At 36.8% G+C, this 25,121-nt stretch overlaps 1 protein-coding gene across 1 annotated transcript; it reads right to left on the reverse strand.

Moving 5' to 3' along the window:
* Window positions 1-4,143: 4,143 nt before the first annotated feature.
* On the reverse strand, window positions 4,144-6,381 carry CLDN17 (claudin 17). Its single transcript, XM_008541938.2, has one exon. It carries the CDS (start codon window positions 6,184-6,186, stop codon window positions 5,512-5,514), a length of 675 nt encoding a protein of 224 aa, XP_008540160.1. The 5' UTR covers window positions 6,187-6,381; the 3' UTR covers window positions 4,144-5,511.
* Between the last annotated feature and the right edge of the window lie 18,740 nt (window positions 6,382-25,121).

Below are 25,121 nucleotides of genomic sequence, written 5' to 3' on the forward strand. Positions count from 1 at the left end.
GTAGTCTCTTTTTTATTGAAGCATAGCTGACCTACAGTATTATGTTAGTATCAGGTGTACAGCATAGTGATTTGACATTTATATACTTTACAAAATGATTACCACAATAAGTCTAGTAACCATACAAATTTATTATAACATTATTAACTATATTCCTTATTCTGTATAGAACTTCCCTGTAACTTACTTAATTTATAACTGGAAGTTTGTACCTCTTAATCCCCTTCATCTGTTTTGCCCAATGCCTTCCCACCTTCCCTATGGCATCTACCAATTTATTCTCTGTATCTGTGAGTCTTTTTCTGTTTTGTTTTGTTTGTTTATTTGTTTTGTTTTTGGGAGTCCACATATAACTGAAATCATAGGGTGTTTGTCTTTGTCTGACATTTCGCTCAGCATAATACCCTCTAAGTCCATCCATGTTGTCACAAATGGCAAGATTTCATTCTTTTTTATGGCAGAGTAATATTTTATTATATATACCACAATTTCTTTTTTTTCTTATTGAGGTAACATTGGTTTATAACATTATATAAATTTCAGGTGTACTTCATTGTATTATGATTTCTGTGTAGATTACATCATGTTCACCAACCTACACCACAATTTCTTTATCTATTTATTTATTGATGTACACTTAGGTTGCTTCCATATCTTGGCTATTGTAAGTAGTGCTGCAATGAGAGTACATGCATATATCTTTTCATATTACTCTTTTTCTTTTCTTTTGTTAAATAGCCAGAAGTGGAATTGCTGGATTGTGTGGTAGTTCTATTTTTAATTTTTTGAGGACGCTCCGTCCTGTTTTACATTGTAAATAGACTGCTGCAGCAATTTACATTCCCACCGAGAGTGCACGAGAGTTCCCTTTTCTCCACTTCCTGGTCAACACTTGTTATTTGTTGTCTTTTTGATGATAGTCATTCTGTTATGTAACCTCTTTAAGCATCAATTTTTTTACCATAAAAAAAATAATAATGACAATGAAGCTTAAAGTGTGTATATATATGTCTTATTTAGTCTAAGATCAAGGTGTTGGCAGAGTTGGTTCGTTCTGAGGGCTGAGAGGGAAGGATGTGGTCCAGGCTTCTCTCCACGGCTGTCAATAGCCATTTCTTCCTGTGTCTTCACATTGTCTTCCCTCTTCACCTGTGTCCACATTTCCTCTTCTTTAAAGAACACCAGTCATATTGGATTAGGGCCCACGCTAATGATGTCATTTTAACTTAATTACCTCTTTAAAGGCCCTATCTCCAAATATGGTCACATTCTGAAATACTGGGGGTAGGGCTTCAACATATGAATTTTGGCAGAGGCCACAACTCAGCCCATAACGCTATCATCTAATCTAATGTAACCAATTTATCTATCTAATCTATCATCTAACAGTAACTACAGTAATTGTTCAGAACTTAGACTAACACAATTTTTGTGTTTTTTTTAGCAGGAGTACTTTATCACTGACATTGTTTTGAAAGGCCAGCATGTTAAGATAATAAAGAGTAGACTCAATATTTAGCTGGTTGTATTATCATTTTTAAATTCTCTACACATAGAGTTACCTCTTATTGCTTGAACCTGGTAGGGGTCACTCCCATCACCCGCTCTTGGTACAGCCCGTGGGAGTCAGCCTCCTTAAGATACTGATTAGAGCACAGGAAGGAAAAGGAATGGATCTGAGGATAAACAGTTGATGGACAGGCCCACTTGTCCATCCATGTGTGTTATGCTGTGTTTTTACTGAGTCCCAGTGACTAGGACTTTTCGGATGCTCTGTGCCACTCTTGGATGGGTAAGAAATATTCTTCTGTTGCCATAGCGTTCTAGCTGTGAGAAACTTGGCAAGATTATCTCTTGATCTGTCAGACTAACACTAAACACATCACAGAGATGTTTCTTATCTCTCAGCACTGTGAAGGCATGAGAAAAACTGTCAAAATCCTTGGCTCCACCTGCCTCAGGACACAGAGCATTTCTACCCTAAAATTCTAAAACCCAACTGAAATCTTATCATTTCTCTGTGTCCCATTCCCCAGGAATTGGACTTGGGAGAGCCCACAGGGTCCTTCCTGGGGACACATTGATATCCAGACCATCTTAACTCTTTTTATTTTACCTTCACCCAAAGAAATCACTTTATAATTTTAAGAGTTAGGAAAACCTGGTTCTAATTGAGCCATTTTGTTCTTCATTCACAATCTTCTCAGAATTTAGGCTTTTCAACCTTAAAACAGAAGAACTGTTTTTAAATTTCTGAGTTCTATTATTTCATTCCTTCCCTGTGGGAGGAGGAGTTCTCTATTAGCTAAAATCTCACGCTATTATACTGCATGTATATTGTTTCTTGATCATTCCTGAAATATTTGTTAAGTCTCTACTTAGTACTATCGTTGACTTCTTGATCTTCCATATTAGCTATGTGACTTTGGCCAAGTCATATAACCTTGCAAGTTTCAGCTCTTTGGGTTGAAATGTGTTGATAATGATATCTACATTGTCTACATTATACCGTGGTTGTGAAGAGCAAGTGAGTCCAACAAAATGTTTTTAAATATGTCAAGCATTTTTTGCAAATGAAAAGAATCATTAGTGTGCATTTAATTAAATTTGTAACCTACAAAGCATGAGTCTTTTAAAAACATTTTCAACCATCTGTGGCTAGATAATATTATATTTTCTCTCTTTCCCTGGTCCCCATTCCAGAAGGTAGCCAGTAGTGCATTTCACTGGCTCAATGAAGTATATATAGCAAAACTGAAGGCAGATAGCCTAGAAAACTTTTAATTTTCATTTATTCATTTTTTCTTCTGAAAGACTAAGCCACTATAGAATTGTGTAAAATTTTTGACCATAGAGGAGATGGAGGTTTGTGGATGTGATATTAAGAAAAAAAAATCTTATGGGAGAAGGAAGAATGTCCTTCAGCGCTGCTTGTAGACAGCTGGTAACTAAGTTAGCAGGTCAGCTTTCACCATGACTTTGGGAAGTGGTGGCATAGAGCATCTCAACACTGGCTGCATGGGAGTTTTCAAAGTTCCCCTAGCAACTCTAGTACGCTGGCAGGGTTAAAATCCACTGATCCAAGCAGCCAAAACAAGAGAATCTCAAAAAAGATTTCCACACGTGACAGAGAATTGACAGAGCTGAGAAGCCTAAAGGGACCGACCGTGTGGGCAGATAAAATCAATAGATGTCTTCTCAGTAACCTATATGGACTAATGATCATGAACTGATCCCCTGAACCTACCACCTCAAAACTGCTTAACCCTGCCTAAGACTCCAAGAACTGTGTAATATGTGGGAAAATACTCCAGAAGTTGAATTTAAGTTAAATTTTAGAAAATAAAGATGTATTTCTTGCATAATTTGGGTTGTGGTATGAGATTTATATCATAATGCATCTTGAAATTCATTGAAAATCATTAAAATTTGTTTTTGGTGTAATAGGGAAAATATTGCTGCTAAGTAGAGGAGGCAGAAATAACTTTTCCTGAAAGTACATCTTGATGAATGAAAGAGCCAGTGAAAGAATTCCTGTTCCTAAAATTTTGCCCTATATTCAGTAGCTAATGTTATCGTTAATAATTCTCTGATTCCACTCAGTGTTACATATTTTTACCCTTTGATCCAGTGGCTAGCAGGACAGCATGCCTTGTTTAGATTCTGGAACCCATCCTACTAGGCTAATTACTTCTTCTAGTGAGCTAAAAGGTAAGACACATGATTCCATGACAACTTTAAGCATATGTCTTGCTTTCCTTGATGTCTTACTTATTTGCCTGTATATGATAAATGACTCCTTTTCAACACACCCAATTTTTAGGCCTTTCTGAATTAAGTCTGAAAAAGAAAACAATCTTAGGAAAAATCTATCTAAATCATTGCTTTTCTGTTTTTTCTCGCTATTATTTGAAGATATTTGCATTTATATGGCCTTTATCACTAACGTACTATTTTATATTACCAAGGGTAACACTTACTGAAGCCTTGCTGGTGGTTTGTAGAATGGAGTGAGGGTTTGACACTAACACCTAGTCTTGAATTATTTCCTATTTAATGTTTCAGAGTTACTACATGATCTTTGGAGGATAGAAATTCAGTCTTAAATTGACCCTGCTGTTAAATATACCAACATCATTGAAAATGTAACAAGTTTATTTTATTATAATAAGGATGGACATGCAATAAACATTTGGTGAACTAATTTAATCTGTTCATTGAAATTATATACTGTAAATTAAATACATTTTTATTATATAATAAACAATATTTGAGGAGTTAAAAATGAATATATAAATATTGATTGATTCGCAAGATATTAGAGATGCTCAGAAGCAACCCATAGGAGTAGCCTTGCTCCACAAACACTCTCTACTCGTCCCCATCCTACCCCCTACACACATTTTTAACCTTGATATTAGCATGTATACACGGGAAGTGGAAAACTGAGAAAATAACACATATAATTCAAACAAAGCAGAATGCCTTAGCCATACCTAGGTACTTACGAGAGAGAAAAACAGGAGGTACTTATTTTAGCCTGACTAATTGCCTGAATCATTACCTTGATTTTTCGTTTTCCTTGGCATGTGTAGACCTGTATAATGACTAAACAATAAAACAAGGAAGAGAAACTATTGCCTTCAACACCCAAACCTCAATCCCCTAGTTAGGACCATATTTCCTCTTGTATGAGGAGTGTTCGTAGGTTCCATTGATGTCCTTGTTAAGACTGATACTTCCGTTTGCTTGTAAATGAAAATTATAGGTTGTGAAAGCATATGACTTTTCACTTATAAATTATTTTCCTTTGAATATATAATTCTAAGCAAGTTTGACTGTATAAATTAGATGCTTTAAAATCCATCTTCTTAAATGTCCTAAGAGAAATAAGAGGTCCATTTTCCTTAAGTGTTTATTCTAGTACATTTGAGTTTCCTAAAGGAATAACAAATCTTTTCATTGGGTGGTCATTTCCGTATTTGATAAACTCAACTAAAAAATCCTTATTTGATGTCTGTTATTTTTCAGGTTGTTTAGAAAAGAAAAAAAAATCATCATTTTAGTTGTTACTATGTTAGTATAAGAAATAATTTGAAGGAAAAATAATTGATGTCATATTTTAGAATATATCTTACTGCCATGTATTATCAATCTCAATATACTTTGGGTTTCTTAGCAGATAATATATGATTGTCAAAAAGAGTAGTCTATCATTATACTAAGGATTGTGGATATATTTGATTTTAGACTACAAAAATTGGAATGGGGATTATTTGAGTCCAATAATATAGCAAATGCATTTAATACACATGAGGTCAGAATGTCCAAATTAAGCCATTTCTATTCCTACCACAGGTGACAAACTACAATCTATATGCCCTTTCTGCTTTTTATCTCAATTTAAATGAAGTTATAAAGCAAGTTCTCCTGCCTGACATACTTACAGCTTCCGTCAGGACTCTATAAAACACATTGATCATAATCTGTAGTTTGAGCCCAAAGTAAGCATTAGACATAACTGGTGGAGGTCCTACTTAGCATTGTCACGTTCCTTCGCTTATCTGTGTGTGGCACAAAATGTCCAGGGGCTGGATATCTAAGCCTTTGCTTCTTTCTGTTGCAACAGCAGAACGCACATAGCAGACTCCCTCCAATGAAGAGGACAGCGGTGCTTGCCCAGCCGAGGAAAAGCGCTGCTCCCAGCTCTCGTTTCCGACCTATGTTGATGGCTGGGTTGTAGAAATCTCTGATGATGATATTGGCTGTCCAGGACACCGGAATCAGAACGAAGATGCCCGTCAGGATGAAGAGCACTCCAGACGTTCCCAGAAGGTACGCTTTAGTCCTCTCGTTAGATCCCGTGCACTGGATCTGCTTCATGCCACAGATGCCAATAACCAAAGCAATCAAGGAGAGAGCAACGGCCACACACATGAGGGCCCGGGCCGCTTCTAGGGCAGGTGGGAGAGCCAGTAAAGAACTATAGAACTTGCACTGCAACCTGACCCTGGCTTGTCGGACGCAGGTCATCCAGAGCCCTTCCCAGAGCCTTTCAAAGACAATAATGTTGCTGCCAATAAAAGCTGATACTCTCCACTGCGGCAGAAGGGTGGTGGCAAGAGTCCCGACCATGCCGAGGAACCCAAGCACCAGTCCAGCAATTTGCACAGGGTAAAATGCCATCGCCTTTACTTTGAAGACTGAGCCAGTCTGGAATGGAGGCTGCTAGAGATCCGGAATGCGGAGGCCTCTTTGAGATGACAGCAGTCTCTAATGCTGTTCTCCACTGTTACTGCCCATAACATTTTCATCCAAATCAGCAGCAGTGACTGAACTTGGCTTAACTAGAAGTACCTGTTGTAAATGCATGCTGTCTTTGTACACACACATTCATTTCTGTATGGATTATTTACTAGTCATGTATAATTATTCCCCAGCCAATAAGAAGATAGCCAGAGGTGTGTCAAGAAATACAACGTTCAACTTTAGTATTTCTCATATTATTATTGTCTTAGCAATGCTGTGATTAAGTGTCAAAGCTTCCATTGTGGATTGCTAATTACAGCGCTGAAAGCTTCCTGTCTGAAAGTCACTGATATAAAAGTATAAATTTGTATGTTACACCGTAACTGAAGACAATACCAAAATCTTGCCAGTTCTTTGGAGAGCAGTTGAAAAACACTTTGGACTTTAGATGATCTACTGCTTTCTTTTGATCTAACTGCCTTTCTTGAATAAGGTTAATCAATGCTGGTTTTAAATAAGTCTTCTGGATATGGAGAAATGTTTAGGTATTAGTTTCAAGACTTCTACTAAAACAACTTATAGTTTATAAAAGGAGGAGTCTTAAGCAAGAAATTCAGATTTCACAATTTATTCTTCAGATCCAGAAAGGAAGGACCAAGGGAGACACTCTTTATAATTGAACTTACTTATTTATTACATTATTTGTTGAGTAACGTCCTTCTCTCTGGTGAAATACTGTTTAGTATATAAACTTTCATGAGATGCTTCTTCAATGGCAGATTGAAATATATCACATTTATCCAAGCTAAAAACATATATTTCACTTTTACAGAACAATATGAAAGTGCTCCTTTGGATTAGCTATGCAAGTACTTAAATTTGGATAATAGACAACTTTTTAGAGATGGAAGGTATCTTCAAAGACATCAGGCTTAAGTCTCTCACTTGCCAGATGTGGAAGGTGAGGTCTTCAGAGTGCTTGGCTAAACTAGCTATGCAGTAACTAATCCAGGGATAAATGTGGTCTCTGTCTTATTAGGCTTACCTCCTTTTTCTGATCTGACTCAAAAAACAGGATGGAGAGATTTTTTTGTGTGCATTTTTATATGAATGGGTCTAAACCTGAAATTGAATGCTATCTCTTCAATAGTTTTTCAAATTTTCAAAGCAAGCAAAGTTCAGTTGAGACTCTTTCAAAATCTAAGAGTCAAATTGTCATCCTTGACTGCCGAATCCCCGCCATTGCCCAGCATAGGGTGAGGAGTGAGCTTAATGTGGGAAGCACGGACCTTTCCCCTTTTTCTTTCACATCAGACTGCAAGGAATCCATTGCAGGGATAAAAACTACTCAAAGACAAGCACGCCAAGCATACTCCAGGTGGCAGACGTTATGATTTGCAAAAGGTCCTCCATTTCAGTCAACCACAGGCCAAGAGCTAATATATTGGTCCAATACCAACAAGATTTAAAGATCCTGTTAATTGAATTAGGAAATGTGGAACCATTGAGTTTTCAAGATGGGTGGTCTAGCTAGCTCTCTCTCTCTCTCTATCTATCATCCACCTATCTTTGTTGTTATTGTTGCTTTCTTAGTACCATCCTAGACCAAATGAAAACTCCTTCTCTAAGGAATGTGAATCATTGAGGAAACAGATGACCTCTGTGTAGTTCACAGTTTCTTAACATCAGCTCAGGATGAAGGGCTTACTCTGTCCTTTGTTCTAGGCTTCTGAGACACAAGTTTCACCGTTCCCACCCTGATGGGATTTTCCGACATTGCTCTGACTTGTTACTTCCAACCCTTCTTCCCCATTCTACTTCCTCTTCCTCATTCTGTCTCATTTTTAATCCTATCTTCATTTTGTCCTGAAAGTTTCTAACTTATTGTTCTTTTCCAATTTGTTTGACATTTCATCAGATAGAACATCTGGTGTGTATCAGATAAACGCAGTGAGAGTATATGTTTACTTGGAACATGGAGGTACGTCCTGAAGATAAGGTTATTCTGAGAAACATAAATAATGTAAGAGATTTTATTTTTTGCCCCTTACAGCCAAAGCCAATTGTCAACACTATGTTTACTTTCTCTTCTTTACATTTAAGGGGAGATGTTGGGGCCAGCCCCGTGGTGGCGTAGCAGTGAAATTCGCACGTTCCGCTTCTCGGTGGCCCAGGGTTGGCCGGTTCAGATCCCGGGTGCGGACATGGCACTGCTTGGCAAAAGTCATGCTGCGGTAGGTGTCCCACGTTTAAAGTAGAGGGAGATGGGTGTGATACTAGCTCAGGGCCAGTCTTCCTCAGCAAAAAGAGCAGGATTGGAAGTAGTTAGCTCAGGGCTAATCTTCCTCAAAAAAAAAAAAAAAAGCGGGGGGAGATATTGTTTTCATCTCCAACTTGTCTGTAAATCTTACTCCCTTCGCTCCCTTCGACTTCCTCAAGGGCCCTTGCCCCATTGATCATTCTCTACCTTCTTTGTACCTACATCCTCTTCCTCTCTCTGAGCTGTCCTTAAGAATATAAACATACTAAGTTCTCTTCCATATTATAATTCCTTCTTGCCAGATCTATACTCCCTGTTATTTATTCATATATTATATTTTATCCGTCTCTCACATTTTCCACTGCTCTATCACCGAAGTCTACTTTCCATCATGATGCCACCCACTAAAACCTACTATAAATGTGACAGACTCCCTGGACCTCCTAACTGTTATCTCCAGAGAACACTTCCATATCTTTGCTTCATTGACCTTTCTGTAAAGGTCAAAAGACCATTTCCTAATTGAGGCAGTAAAGAGCACGTGTTTTGGATAGAAACTTGCTTCAGTTTTGACTTGATGCCTTAGCCATCAACTTGGGGCATGTTTTTGAACTCCTCAAAATTCCTGTCCTACAAAATTAGGACAAGAGCACCAATCTCATGGGGCTGCTTTCAAGATTAAATTTCCCGGAATGTGTGCAAAGTATCTGGCCCTGAGCAAGCACCAGGAGATGTTTGCTGTAACATTTGTCTCTTTTGCCTTTGTTATATTATCCCACTTATTACTTCTCCACCTGCTCATTCTCAGTCTTTTCTCTCCATAGGTGCCCTTACTCATGTTTGTTCTGTCTGTTTGTTCTAGGCTTCCACATAAACCTCAATACTCTTCTCACTCAGCACACACTCTCTAGGGAGTCTCATCCATGGCCAGAGCTTCCACTACTTCCCGTCAGACTACAAGCTCCACATCTGCTAACTTCAGCTCAGGCCTCTTTCTGTTTATCCCTGAGTTCCTTTTTTTCTCTCAGACTCTCAGTCAGTATCCACCCACATGCTCCTTCCAGTTGCTGAGAGTGCTACTGGCAGATGGCCCTCAACTGTCAGCCCCCTTCAGCAATGGCCTGAAAACAGCCATCTCACTCAAGTCATTCCCATTCAAGGGGGCAGCTCATATCCAATGAACGACTGAACGACTGATCAATATAGAAGTACAAAAGTCCAGCCCACAACTAAGGGTTAACTCTGAGGGGCCATCCCAGCTCCAGAGCTTACTGTGGAGTTAGCTCAGGCATTCATTGGGTCTGCACCACAACTTGACTTCTCCTCCTATTCAATCCTCTTTTGTCCCTTCTTTCCCTCAGGTGTTGATCCCAAGAACACTCCAAAATAAACATAATGCATTTTAATCTTCACCTCTGAGTCTCCTTCCCGGAAAACCCAACCATTGATTGACACCTTATTGTAATCTATTAAATATGTTTCCTGGTTTAACATTGCTGTGCCTTAATTCAGTCTTTCAACATCCCTTACCTGAATCACTTCAATAATGTCTTACCTATCTCTTTGCTTCTGGTCTTTCTCCTGTCTCATCTATACTCCACTGGAGACCACAAAGACCTTGCTGAATCAAATTCTGAACATGCCAGTACCTTGCTTACCTTTTTTAAATAGTTCCCAATTGTCTCCAAGATAAAAATCCAAATCCCTTAGCATGATGAAAAGACCAATCCTAGAATTGGCCTCTGCCTAACTTTAAAATTATCTTCTGACCATGACTCCGTTCCACGTCTTCACAGAGTTTAGATTAATGAGAGTAGTAAACGTTAAACAAGCAATTGCAAAAATATACGTAATCACAAATTGAGATATAGTTATGGATAAAAAATATAGGGTATAAAAATGTAAAGTATAAAGAGAATATAAACAGGTGAAACCTTAATTTTAATTATGAGGTGAGAAAAAGGTCTTTAAAATGTCAATATTTAAGCCGTAACCTGAAGTTTGAGTACGAATTAGGTCATCAGGTAAAGAGTGGAACAAGAAGCATTCTAAGTGTGGGTGACTGTCTGTGTTAAGGCACTGAGGCCAAAGAGAGCTTGGGGCCAATGCAAATGAAAGGCCTTGAGCATGAGGAAAGTGAGACCTGCAATGAGGGGCAGATGAGGCTGCAAATGTAGGCACAGTCCAGATAGCAGGGCAATGTCAACCATTTAATTATGTTCTCCTAATATCAATACAAAGCCAGCTAAAGATTTTAAGCATGGAACTGACATGATCAAGTTTTCTTTAAAAAACAAAAAACCTCACATTGCTACTTTGGGGGAATGGATTGGAAAGGCACAAAATTGAACATGAACAAACCGATTAGAAGGTTACTGCAATAGCACAAATGAGAGAGGCTAGAAGTTAGCTTAGGGAAGCTGCAATGTAGAGGAGTGGATGGACCATGCTATGTATAAGACTTATAATTCGCAAAGGTGGGTGACGAGCTAGAGGTTGGAAAACAAGTCAGAGATGACTGTCACGTCATGCATGAGCATCATTATACACAGGGGTGCTATACTGAGGTGTGAGATGCTGAAGGGTGGGCGACATTTAAGAAACAGATCAAGACCTAAGTTTCAGGTGTGAAGTCTGGGTTGGTTGTGAGCAATTAGAATTTTTGTAACTCATAGGAAAAGTCTGGATTGTACACATATGTCAGAATCCACAACCTCCATCCTGTCCACAAATTATCCATGATTGGATCACAATCAGTAATAGGAATCTGAAAATACTGACTTATTCTGTCATCATGCCCTCCCATGTTTTGTTCTGAGGTCTTAGAGAATCTAATCTAGGTTGAGGGTTTTTGACTTCTCTCTGTAAAAATGTGTCGGAGTTTTACCTTCAGCCTTAGCTTCAAGCGAATAGGACAGGAGGAATAATATCAGAATGAAAAACCTAGAACACTCAAAGCATCCTCAGCTGGCCTAACTTTTCTCCCCTTTCAGGAGCTCCACACCTGAAAATGTCCAGACGTTCTCCCAACTTACTGTGCAGCTATTTTGAAAGATAATGTTCTGTCTCCCTCAGTGACCAGTTCAAGTTCTAACAAGTGCAAACGACTCAACAAGCTGTTAACTGGATGCCCATTAGATTAATTTTAAGCTGTATGTAAGTCAATGTATGAGCACACACATGTATACATAGAGATTTCTACTCTATTACTTTCATACATGCTATTTCTTCTACCTAAGGCACTTTCCCAGTTCCCCTGACCCATGTCAACATAAATACATTGTACATTTAGTAATTATTCATTCTCCTTTAGATTTTGATCCAAATTTAGTCATAAGAGAAACTTTTTCAGAATTATCAGATCATATCAGCCACAATACCACCTTGATCTCTGCCATCGTTTTACTCTTGCATAGTGCTATGCATTTTTCTCCACAGCATTTTTTTCATAAGTTCTAAATAAATACACATTTCTATTTGTGTTCATTTAAGTCTAATTCCCATCTAGACTGTAAATTGTCAGAGAACAGAGACTGTGTCTGCTTTGCCATTAGAGTCCCAGGACATAGCAGAGAGCTGGACCCAGAGTATGTCAGTAGTAGCCTGCCCAAGAAATGTTGTTTGGATGAATAACAAATTAACTAATCAATACGATGTTTCACTTAGTTAGGCCATCCTCTAATTTAAGGATCAGTATTTAATTATATCTCCCTAAATTATAGATTCACAGTTTGAATACATTTCTACAGAGTTAAAGACCAGATTTGTGTAATGGAATATACTACATAACAATTTTAACATCTCATTTATCTAAAAACATACTGTTTTCACTTCCAGGAATGCATTTTGGAGTAATCTAAAAACCATCTAAATTAGGTTTAATACCACCAGCTAGTCAATAAGATTTATCCTATTATCTCGCATTAGTATCTCAAATTTCAGCTATTTTAAGGCTACCCACATCCCAGTATTTACAATGGACTTTTCTGTAAAACCAATCTGGGAAATCCCAGAGTCCACTCCAAGTAACACAAACGTGTATTAAATGTACATGTTTTTGCTTCTGCACACGAAGTTGAGTATACACTACAGAAAGCTTTTAATTTATCTTCCTCCCTCCATCTTCCTTCTCCCCTTTCTTTTTTCCATTTCATATGGCTGCAGAAATAATTTAGGAAGGCTTGTAAAAAAAGAAAATAAAACAAGAACTCTTGTGATTCATGAAAAGCAAATGAGGATTTGGGGGGCAGGGTAAAACAAGAATAAGAAAATAGGGGGGAAAAATGGTGTGAGTTTATTTACAAAATATGTGCCACATTTGGTAAGTGTCAGCCATGAATTTGCCTCCAAGCCTTTTAGCAGCAAGGCAGACTGTCCCTGCAATAAAAACAGACATTTTTTTTCAGGAGTTGCATAACTCTTCTTGCTTCTGACATCAGAAAGAAACCTCTTTCATTGTGGAATACAATGAACAACATCCTTATAGTAAATATGTAGACAAATTAGCCCAGGTGTTCTTTTACAGGAGTCTAAATAATGTGGTCTAGGTGTTCAGGTCTTAATCAGTGGTTCTCAGCCTTGGCTTCACATTAGAATCAGCTGTGGGAGCTTTGAAAAAATACCAGTGCCTGGGGCTCCACCCCACACCAATTAAACCAGAATCCTCGGGTGGGGCCCTGACCTCAGTATTTTTGTTTTTGTTACGTTTCGTTGTAGTTGCCTCAATATTTTAAAATCATCCGCTGTGATACTCATCTGCAGACTGCAATCAGAAGCATTGCTTTACAGTTTCTATTCCAGTGGTTCTCAGTTTTGATTTTTAACTAGAATCATATAAGGAAACTCATTAACCATATCTACTTCCACACCAAACCAAGTAAATCAAAATAGCTCAAGATGCGACCCAAGCACTAGTATTTTTTAAGTTTTAGATGATTCTAGTATGCAGCTGGGGTTGAGAGCCACTGATCTGTATGAATGGATGGATTGTATATGCTTACGGTAGTTTTACACTCATGTTAGCTCTCTAAGTAGAGCTTTTGAGACTTGAGAGTGACTGAGGTTGACGAGAACCTAGAGTATAAATATTCTACATTGCTAGTTATACTCAGTCTTATGTAAGTGGTGAAAAGCTTTGAAATAAAAATCATAAATTTATTGCTCTTATCTCTCTGCAATAAGGCATGTTATTTTTTAAAAAGTAGGATGAGGGGCCAGCCCAGGGCCAAGTGGTTAAAATTTTGCATGCCCCGCTTTTGCGGCCCAGGTTCAAGGGTTCAGATCCAGGGTGCTGATCTACTCCACTCACCAGCCACGTTGTGGGGGCATCCCATATATGAAGTGAAGGAAGATTGGAATGGATGTTAGCTCAGGGCTAATTTCCCACAGGCAAAAAAAAAAAAAAAGGAAAATTGGCAAGGGATGTTAGCTCAGGGCAAATCTTCCTCACCAAAAACAAACAAACAAAGAAGGAGAGTGACATGTGATATTTATCAGTTATGATTGAAAAACCTCAGCTGGAGTTAACACGGTGCTTCTCAACTGTGAATTGTGTTCAAATATCTCTGAAAAGCAAATTAAAAAAAATTATATTGCAATATACTTCAATTATGTTCAGACACAAAACATGGTATAAACTTTTATACTTATAGTTCTTACAAAAACCATAAAACCAAAATAATGAACAAATACAAACAAAACTTCACAATTGATAAAATTTAAATTATCAATGCTACTTTGATTTAGTAGATAATATTGAATTTTTGAAACTGGGTGATAGATTTACTAGCAGAAAGATACACTTTCATAATTTGTTTGCCACTTGTCATTTTTTATTTGTTAACTTTCAAGTGTAGTGCACCATTATTTGAAGCATCCATTTATCACTGTCATTTTTTTTTCATTTTAACAATGAGTTTGTTCTTAATCTGATCCAGTATTCCAATGGGCCAAAACGTTTGAGAGCATGCCCCTAAGTAAAATATTGGCAAATTAAAATGTACCGTCTTCCCTTGGGTTTTTACCTCCATATTCACTCATGAGCTGAAGAAAGATCAGATCTGCTCATTGCATTTGATCCAAACATAAGAAAGTGCAGCAAGTTCTTTCTTTCATTTGATATTGCCTCAACTTCTCTGTATAATCTAAGGACCCAATATCCTATGAGTTGGCTTTGTGACTGTGAACTCCACATATCTACAGTGTACCATGACCACATTTCTTTTGAAAATTATTCCATTGTGCAATGTCATTTTCATGATGGCAAATCAATGTCTCAATTTGTTAAATGATTTAAAAAACTATAGACTAATTTTGAAATTCTTCACATTGAAAACTATCACTATAAAAATATCAAAATGGTACAAGTAGTAAAAATAATTCAACCAGTCACTATATTATGCAGACTAAATATTCTTACTTTAAAATTTGGACAAGGCAACCTAAGAGAAGTCAGATGCACATCAAGGCATTCTATGTTCAACATTTTCTCCTTAGGTAATCACTTGGGGCACTCATAGGACTGTAGACAAGTAGACTTGTCATCCAGATAATCCAGCATCACCAGAAACTGTCATTGAGCAGACGTGTCTCTCTAAATATTTTGGAGACTCTCAGATTCCTATGGCTATCAGTTTAAAGGGGACAAAGGTAACTTTCTCTCAGTTTCCTCTTTGGTATAAATGGATTAAATGAAATAATGTAAATCAGTTAACTTGCTGCATACAGTAAACAAGTTTTCCATATGCTAATTTTATAATAAAAATTGATCAAAAAGTACTCATTTAATACTTACTTTTATGGCGTTCCTTTGAGATAAACTAAACAGTCCATTCTGTTATATTTTATATAGACTTTTCTTTAGGACGGTTTTAAATTTAGAGAAAAATTAAGGACATAACAGAGAGTTTTTGTATCTTACACTCTGTTTCCCCTATTACTAACATAGTCCATTGGTATGAGCATTTGCCACAATTAATAAACCAATATTGATACATTATTATTAACTAATGTCCATGGTTTATTCAGATTTTCTTAGTTTTTAGCTAGGATCCTTTCTTTGTTCCAAGATCCCATGCAGGATACCACGTTACCTTTCGTTGTAATGTTTCCTTAGGCTCCTCCTAGCTGTGACAGTTACTCAAACTTCTCTTATACCTGATGACCTTAAAAGTTGGAAGTGCTGCTCAATTATTCTGTAGCACGCCCTTCTGTTAGAATTTGTCTGATATTTTTCTCATGATTAGATTGGAGTTACTGGTTTTGAGGAAGTAGTTCACAAAGGTAAAGTGCCATTTTCATCCCATTATTTCAAGGGTGCATACTGTCAACACTAGATATGAGTGTTGATGTTGACCTTGTTCATCTGGCTGGGGTAGGGTTTGTCAGATTTCTACACTGTAAAATTACTCCCACCTGCCTTCCATACTGTACCCCTTGGAAGGAAGTCACTATACACAGCCCACACTTAAGGAGTGGAGTATTTACATAAATTACTTGGAATTCTTCTGCATGGGAGATTTGTCATTCTTCTCCCACTTGTTAATTTATTCAATCATTTAGTTATATCAGTATAGCCTTACGGATATTTATTTTATACTTTGAGTTGTAACCCCAAACTATTTTGCTACTCAGATTTTTCCAGTTTTGGCCACTGGAAATTCTGTCAGTTATCTCCTGTGCCCCTTTAACTCTTACTTCCCGGCACTGCAAGATGCTCCAGGCTCATTTTGTACATTTCCTGCCCCAATCCTAGAATCAGCCATTTCTCCAAGGCGATCTGATTCCTCTTGCTGAATAATGGCATTAGAAACCAAGATCTTAGTTTTAAGTGTGCTCACTCCTACTGTGGTGCCATTTCTTTTGGGCCCCCTCAGCAAACACATTAAAGAAATATGTGTGTATATTAGCCCATGCCCACACACAGATGTGTACACATATACTCACACATTTAGCTCTTAACCACTGGCAATTACTTACTTATTGACTGTGTAAGCTGAATGAGGATACAAGCCTTTTATCTTATCATTTACTGTCTTTCCAACAACAAACACCTGACATGTAAGTTAGTGCAAGATGACTATGTTGAATAAAAAAGTGAACAAAGGCCCTGATAATTTCGATTAACTATATACCATGAATATCTTTCTATTTCACTGAATATTTTTCCCTGAGATCATTTTCAGAGTTGAATGTCACTATTATAGGTATTACTGTATTACTTAAGAGTTAATAGTAAAACATATAAAGTACCTCATAACAATGCTTAATATATAGTAGGAACTCAAGAAAAGTTTTTATTTAACTTATCTCTAGGTTGTTTCCAAATTTAAAATACTTTAAATTTATTTTTGAGCAGTTCTGATTATTTCCTTAGATTTGTAATTATTAGGTCAAATAATACAAACACTGTACAGATTTTTGGTATAGGTTTGAAAATTACTTTCCACCGGCAGTGTTTGAAAGTACCTATTACTCTATTTCTTTACCATCCCTGGATTATCATAATAAAAAATTACAATTTAGCAGGTGAAGTATAGTATCTTATGATTGTTAGAATTCGCATTCCTTTGATTACTGGTGAGGCTAAACTTTTATTTCATGTCTCCTCAGCATTTGTAAAAATTTTACTAATTATCAATTCATTTTCTTTCATCACTTCTGCTCTTGGTGTATGTGCTTTAAAATTATTTATGATATGGGGCCAGCCCAGTGGCGCAGCGGTTAAGTCCACACGTCCCGCTTTGGTAGCCTGGAGTTTGCCGGTTCGGATCCCGGGGGTGGACATGGCACTGCTTGGTAAGCCATGCTGTGTCAGGCGTCCCACATATAAAGTAGAGGAAGATGGGCATGGATGTGAGCTCAGGGCCAGTCTTCCTCAGCAAAAAGAGGAGGATTTGGCGACAGATGTTAGCTCAGGACTAATCTTCCTCAAAATAAAATTACTTATGATAACTTTATATATTAGAAATAACACTATGAAATCTGCATCCTTGCTGTAAATAGTTTTGTTTGTTGCCTGCCTTTAGATTTTAATTATGTTTTTCTTTGAGGGACAAGCTTCGTATGTACTGATGTGCTACAGTCAAATCAGTTAATATTTTCCTTTACGCTTTTATTAAATTCCTCAGTATGCTCTTCCATAAATTATTCTAGCTCTCAAAAGATTCTTATCTTTACAAGGAAATTTTAATACAAATTGAGGTACTATGTGAGATGAGGAATTCAGTCTAATTCCTTTTTTCACATTTTTAGCCAGTTATATGTATATCTTTAATTGAATAAGTGATGTTTTCTCATTTTTTTTTAACATGCTGTCTTGATTACACACTGTAGTATGCAGAAGAATGGTCCCCCAAAGATGCCCACATCCTAATATTTGGAACCTGTTAATATGTTCAGTTACACGGAAAAGAGGAGTTAAGTTTGTAGATGAACTTAGATGATTGCAGATGACTTTAAGATAGGAAGATTATCCTGGATCACCTGGATGGGTACAAAGTAATCAAGAGGACCTTTAAAAATGGGAGGCAGAAGAAGAATCAGAGAGATGGCAGCACGTGGACAGACAGATGCTGCTGACTTTCAAGATGAAGAGTGGAGGTCATGAGCCAAGGAATGTAGCTTGCATCTAAAAGCTGGAAAGAACCCAGCCCCACTGACATCTTGATTTTGTCCAATGGGACTCATTTTGAGTCTCTTACCTGCAGAACTATAAGATAATAAATTTGTGAAATTTAAACCACAAGTTTATGGTAATTTGTTATAACAACAACTGGAAACAAATATACATACTATATCAAATTGTCCTATGCTTGAAGCACCCAGCACCTTAGAAGTCTAAAATTCTTCAACTGCATGCACATTCTTGGTGACTTCATCCAGCCTGTAGCTTTAAAACCATCTCTAAATTTGTATCTCCAGTTGCTGCCACTTCCTTGTACTCCGGGCTCTTCTATCTAACAGCCTATTAGACATTTCTCCACATTCGAGTCCAATAGACATCTCAAACATAATTTATCCATAATCAAACTCTTGATTATCCGAACTTCCCCAAATTATGTCTTCCCTGTCTTAGTAAATACAACCTCTCCATGTCCAGTTGCTCAGACCAGAAAAGTTGAAGCCATCCTTAACTCACCTCTTTGTCTCACATCCAACATGCAATCCATCAGCTATTCTGAATGTTCAACCTTCTGATCCCAAGTCTAACTGTTTTTCACCTCCTCCACCACAAATGTCATGGTCCAACCTACTGAACTACAGAAATTTTTTTCTAGTTAGACTTACTGCTGCCATTTTGTCTGTTACTGTTTATTCTCCACAGAATTCTTTTGCTTCTTCCTACTGCTTTTCATCGTACTGAGAATAAAATCTGTGATCCCATCAATATATGGTCCCTAGCTACCTGACTTAATCTCCCACTGCTCTGGCTCTGAAGCCCTCCATGCTCTTCCATCAGGTATTTGTGGGGCTCCCTGTCTGCTTTTTTAAGATTGATGCTCAAATGCTACCAATTAAAAAAAGACTCCCCTGACCAGTGACCACCTTATCTACATTGGAACTCCACCATTGCTGTCACTTTATCCTTCTTTACGATTTTTTAAATCACTTATCACTCAGACATTATATAATAAATCTATGAGGTGATTTTTAACGTTGTCTTTCTGCCTACTCTAAGAAAATTCTGAGAGAACAAGGACATATTCTGCTTTATGTACTAATATATTCCCGATATTTAGACCAGTGCCGGGAAGATAGTATGGGTTCAGCAAGTATTTTTTGGAATAATTTAATTTATTAAAAGCATACTTGGATTGTTTCTGGAGTTTCTATTCTGCTTAATGGGTCCATTCTATACAATTTAATTTGCTAGAGATCTAGTCATATTCTTTGTTTCCTTTTGTAATTAGGCTGGATTTCTTTTTAGTCTATTTTCACATTAATAAAATAATATTTTAGTTATTGTAATTTTATTAATTTTTTTAAATCTCCTTTTTGCTACCTTTTAAATATGTTTGGCTTTTTCTTTTCCAGATGAACTTTAAAATAGTTTTTGTAAATTAACAGCAGAAAAAAACACATTGGACTCTGATAGGAAATATGTAAATGGTATTATTACGTTGGGAATGCTCAACAGTTTTACAATATTAAAGCTTTGTATCCATTTCTTAATTTACATGCCTTAGTAATTACTGTGTATAGCTTGAATTTGGGGTGTTTTTGTTTTGTTAATTTTGTTCCTAGATATTTTTTATATTTTTTTGCTATTATGATTTGGATCTTTTATCCATTATAATTTTAAACTGTAAAATAGGAAAATTATTTATCTTTACGCACTTATTTTGCCACCAAGTTGCCAAACTATTTGCTTAGTTCTAATGGTTATTTACATGTTACAGATGATGAAATGAGGCAGCTAGAGATAGCTAAGAATGTTCAGCATCCGAATTCAAGCTCTGATGTATCTCAGTTCAAATTCTATGCTTTAAAGTTCTCTGCCCCCATTAGACTATAGCTCTGGCTTTCAGGAACTGTCATTTCATAGTTGGCCCACCTCCTCCCCATAAAATCGATTACAATATAAAACAGTGCTTCTTAATTGGGAGTGATTTTTCCCCTGGGGACATTTGGCAATAGCTAGAAACATTTTTGGTCCACTAGGGAGATTGTACTGACATCTAGTGAGTAGAAGCTAAGGATGCTACTGAACATCCTGTGCTGCACAGGACAGGCTCCACCACAAAGAATCATAGTTAACACTTAACTAAGCATGTAGATATGCCACGCAGACATGTATTACCATTACTCATGTAATCCTTGCATTGCTTATCATCATTAAGACTCAAAATAACTCTATGGGGTTGGCATCGTCTTCATCTCCATCCTTCAGAAGAGGATACAGTGCATGACAAACTAAGATGTAGTGTCATCCAGCTAATAGGTAAAGCTAAGATTCAGCCTCAGCCAGTGTGGCCTCAGAGCCACATTTTACAATACTATACACTACCTTAAGTCTGTTGGATTTAATTAAATTCAAGTTAAGGTCTCCTTCAGCCTAAAAACCCTACGAATTTATCTTACAAAAACAAATTAAAATCAGTAACAATTGGCACATAATTATTAACTTAATTGTGTAGAGATGGAAAGTTGTCAGTTTCTTCCAAAGTTAATTTGAAAGTTAATGTTTCGCTGTGAAAGAAGAGAATAGAAAACGAAGGTTCTCTGCCATCTGAGTTCAGTGCTTTCTCCTGAACTTTTTTATGGGGATCATAAAAGCTGTTTGTGGGGACACTTGAAGCTTTATGCAACACTACCCAACTATATAATAAGGTGGTGAATATTTTGTATTGTTTAGTGGATCAGAGAAAAGAGACACACCTCCCCCTAGCAGAGAAAATCCACAGAAGAACGTGATTCACCAAGACCCTTTACAATACCTGAAGTCACAGGACAGAGAAATGTTAATAAGAGGACAGACAATTGTACCATGGCCTGAGGAACAAAGGCTTTATATATGTATCTAACCTTACAACATTCCCAAGAGAGAGGGAAGGAACAAGTGCTACATCTGTACTTAGTTGTGGGAAAATAAGAATATAAACCAGCTCAGTGACTTGGCCAAAGGCATTGTATAAATCAGTAAAGAGAAAAATGTTTTCAGTGTCCTCTGCTTTTGAACACTCTTCTTTGAACTAATAATTCATTTGTGGGAATATTTGTAGTATGCTTTGCAATTCTAACATTTGCACTTTCTAGAGTTTTGTTATGCCAATAGTGTGCTTATGCAATGGCTTAAACTAAATATACAAAATTGATAGATAAATATGTGTTTATCAAAAGTTTATCCACCATTGTTCAAAAGCCCTGCCCTTAAGCAGCTTACCGTCTATTTAAAGAAGTAGAACTAGTAGTTCATATTTAAGGGATCAACTGACTGGTACTAGTAAGAAAAAATAGCTGATACGTACTAAGATACCTCTGCAATCTTGTAATTGACATAAATTTTTTATCACAACAACCCAGTGAGATAGATACCAATTTCATTCACTTTTTACAGACGGAAAAATTGAAACACAGAGAAGTTAGGTGAGCTGCCCAAGGCCACTGATGGTGCTGGAGATAGAAACCCAACCAAGGAGATTACAGAGCACACACTCTCAATGACTACACTAGATATACGAACCATAAAACTTGTCAAGTATAAGAGAAGAATGTCCACAGAAATCACTGGCAAATACTATGAATGTCCAATATTCAAACTGACCCTTTAAAAATGGGTAAAATGTGCCTCAATCTGTGGTCCCGAACTGGGGATATACTGACCTGGGAGCATTTTGAAAATGTGTATGTGTTTGGGGGAGTGGAATTTGGTTGCCGCAATGATTGGGAACTTCGCTGGCATTTAATTGGTGGAATCCTGCTAGTCCTCTCATACAGACAAGATGTAAAAGACAGTCCTGCACAAGGATGCATTGTGTTGCATCTTATGAAACTTTCTAATGATATTTTTGATGGTAACTGAAGAACCTGTTTATGATTATGAACACAGAACCCTACTCCATTTTACATTTAAACCCAAAGTAATTTTTTTAATGCATGGTAAAAATTCAGGAATGTAGTAACCAGTAAATTGAAGGAAGGTTGAATTTTGTTTTGTTTAGAACTTACACTAAGTATTATTCATCATTTAAAAAAATCATGTCATCCATGGCAATGGTAGTCATGGAATTTGAGTCTGTATCAATCTGCTTCTGTAGCTTTCATATTGTGAGTGAATCCACATATAGAAGCAAACATCTGGCTAATTTCTATATCACTCAGTTTAGATTCTATATCACTCTGTAGATTTTTATATCACTCAGGGTAGTGGCTAATTTTTATATCACTCATTGTAATTTTTATATCACTCAGAGTAGGTTCTCGCCAGAACTCATTCGCCTACATGATGAAACATATATTATTTTAAATAAATTATCTTCCTTTGAAATTTTCATTATACTATAGGTAGGACATGATATTGACATTTCCAAATGACTATTTTATATCATCTGTGACTTTCATTTCAGAATAGAACATGGGACATTACCAAATATTTGAAATAAAAGGAAGCTTCAAGTCTGATGGAGCAATGATATTCTAATTAAGATTAATATATGAAAAAAGGGCATAGGGAGTACGACAGTTTCATTGATTCATTGATTCATTATTTCAACATATTATTTGAGCGCCTACTATGTGTCAGAGCACTCTACTTGCACTGATGATAGAACAATGGACAAGTATGGTAAAGTCCCTGTTCTCATAGGCCTAACATTTGTAATGAAAAAAAGGTCTAACACTTACAAATAAGACAAAATAAGGCTTGCGTGTCCTTTTAACGTCATGCAGAAACATTGCTTAACAGACTCAACCAAGGTTTATTTAATTCTCTAGGGGATTGTACCTTTGTTTTAATTGGTATTTGCTATTGGTTATGGCTCAAACTTCGTGAAGTTATATGCTAACTTACGGATTTTTTTTTTCCTGTAGAGATGCAAATAATTTCTGGACAGTATAAAATAACTTATGATTTTATTTCTCTTAGGAGACTAGACAGATTTTTTTATAACTTACCAAATATATTTCAGTATGGCTTTCCTCAAATGCCCTTGCAACCAGCCTTCATAACCTAGTGGCTCTCATTCATGAGTAAAATACATCTTTTAAACATGCTTATTCTATATTAACATAAGAACCATACTTTTAACTTATTGAAAATTTTATTTTTACACATTTTTAAACACTTTAGTAAGATTCACATAATAAAGGAATGAGGTCGGGATAAATAATAGAGAGCCTTAAGAAGAAAGAATAGTTTAGATTTTTTTGAGATAAAAAATTGAGGCCAATTATAGGTTTCTTGGGCAGGTTATTTACTTGAAAAGAAGTATTAAAATGAATCATAAAATCTGAAAAATATGTTTTTATATTTTTGTTCAATTTAGGTCATGGTTATTTAATTTCAATTAGAGACTCTTCTCATGCTATTAAGCATCCAATATCAATTCAGCACTTCAATTGCTATTCAGCACTTTCTGTTGATATTTAGACTAACATTCCATAAATTCCTCATAAAAAAATCTCAAATTATTAGAAGATAAATCACTTTATTTAATGCGTAGGAAGTTTTCAAGAAAATAAGAGAAATATCTTGAGAATGAGAACTAAGTAGGAATTTAACTATTGAGGGACTAGCAAAACAGGAATTGTGAATTCTCTGAGGGAATTTACCATACCCTGGTGGCCAAGAGCTGCAGTTAGGGTGGCTGGTGCACAAGGTTTGGGCAACAAGCCTGGATTCAGATTAGACACCTTAGAATAACCTTAAAATTCTCAACGAGCAGCAACTTAAGAAGAAAGATTCAATTAGAAAGAATTTCCACCAGTAAGTCCAACAAAAAAGGCAAGTTTCTAGTCTCAGACTAGAATTTCAAAAGTAGCCTGAGACATTGTGACCATCTAGAAATTTGGGTCTAGATTAACACTATTTGTGTGGTCCACAAAATTGCAAGTTTGGAATTTTAATTTAAAGTAATCTGGGCTGGTTGTGCCTAAAAGTGCCTAACAAAAACAAATGTAACTCTTCTCTGAAGGAGTCCTCAATGAATTTCCACAAATTTCCACTAAACAGGACTCAGAATCACAAATCCCAACACACACAAGGAACCATCACAATATGTGAGAACTGGCAGAAGAAAAAACAGCAGAATCAGACCTCCAAACATGATATTGAAATTATTGGGAGCAAATTATAAAATAAAATATGTGTAATGAAATAAAATGTAGGCTCAAATTAAGAAGGAAAAGTTTATCAAAACTTAGCAGGTTTATTTGAGACAAAACCACCAATGGGCTTACACTTGTGGTCTCACAGGACTGTATATATTTCCATACTTTTAAAAGCCGTTGCCTAAGGGTCTGACTTCCAAACAGTTTGAATCTAGGTGCTTAGATCCTTCCCTTAGGGACACTGATGGGTCTTGGCACATTCTCAACTACTAGGAGTTATTAAAAATATGATAGGCTGCTTGGACAAGCACAAAGATTTGAGAGATGACAAAGATCCTGGGCAGAACTGGTTGAATGACAAGCTTCATCTCCCATACAAGGCCGCTTCTCCAAGACTGGGAGAGATAGCTGTTTCATCTACTGTACAGAAACTAACACAGAGAGTCAAGCAAAATGGAGAAACAGCGGAAAACATTCTAAATAAGCGAATGATAAATCCTCAGGAAAAAACCCTTAATGAAATGTACATAAGGAATTTACCTGATAAAGAGTTCAGAGTAATGGTCATAAAGATGCTCACCAAACCAGGGAGAAGAAGGAACGAACGCAGTGAGAACTTCAATAAAGAGCTAGAAAATATAAGAAAGTACCAAACTGAAGTCATAGAGATGAAAAATACAATAATTGAACTCAAAAATACACTAGGTGGGGGCTGGCTTAGTGGCATAGTGGTTAAGTTTGTGTGCTCTGCTTCAGCAGCCCAGGGTTCGTGGGTTCAGATCCCGTGTGCAGACCTACACACTACTCATCAGGTCATGCTGTGGTGGCATCCCACAGGTGAAGT

This window comes from Equus przewalskii, chromosome 27 (assembly GCF_037783145.1).
Source record: "Equus przewalskii isolate Varuska chromosome 27, EquPr2, whole genome shotgun sequence".
Taxonomy (NCBI): domain Eukaryota; kingdom Metazoa; phylum Chordata; class Mammalia; order Perissodactyla; family Equidae; genus Equus; species Equus przewalskii.

Bases quoted from the DNA above. Each gene is read 5' to 3' on its own strand.
- CLDN17 (XM_008541938.2), bottom strand. From the start codon at position 6,186: ATGGCATTTTACCCTGTGCAAATTGCTGGACTGGTGCTTGGGTTCCTC.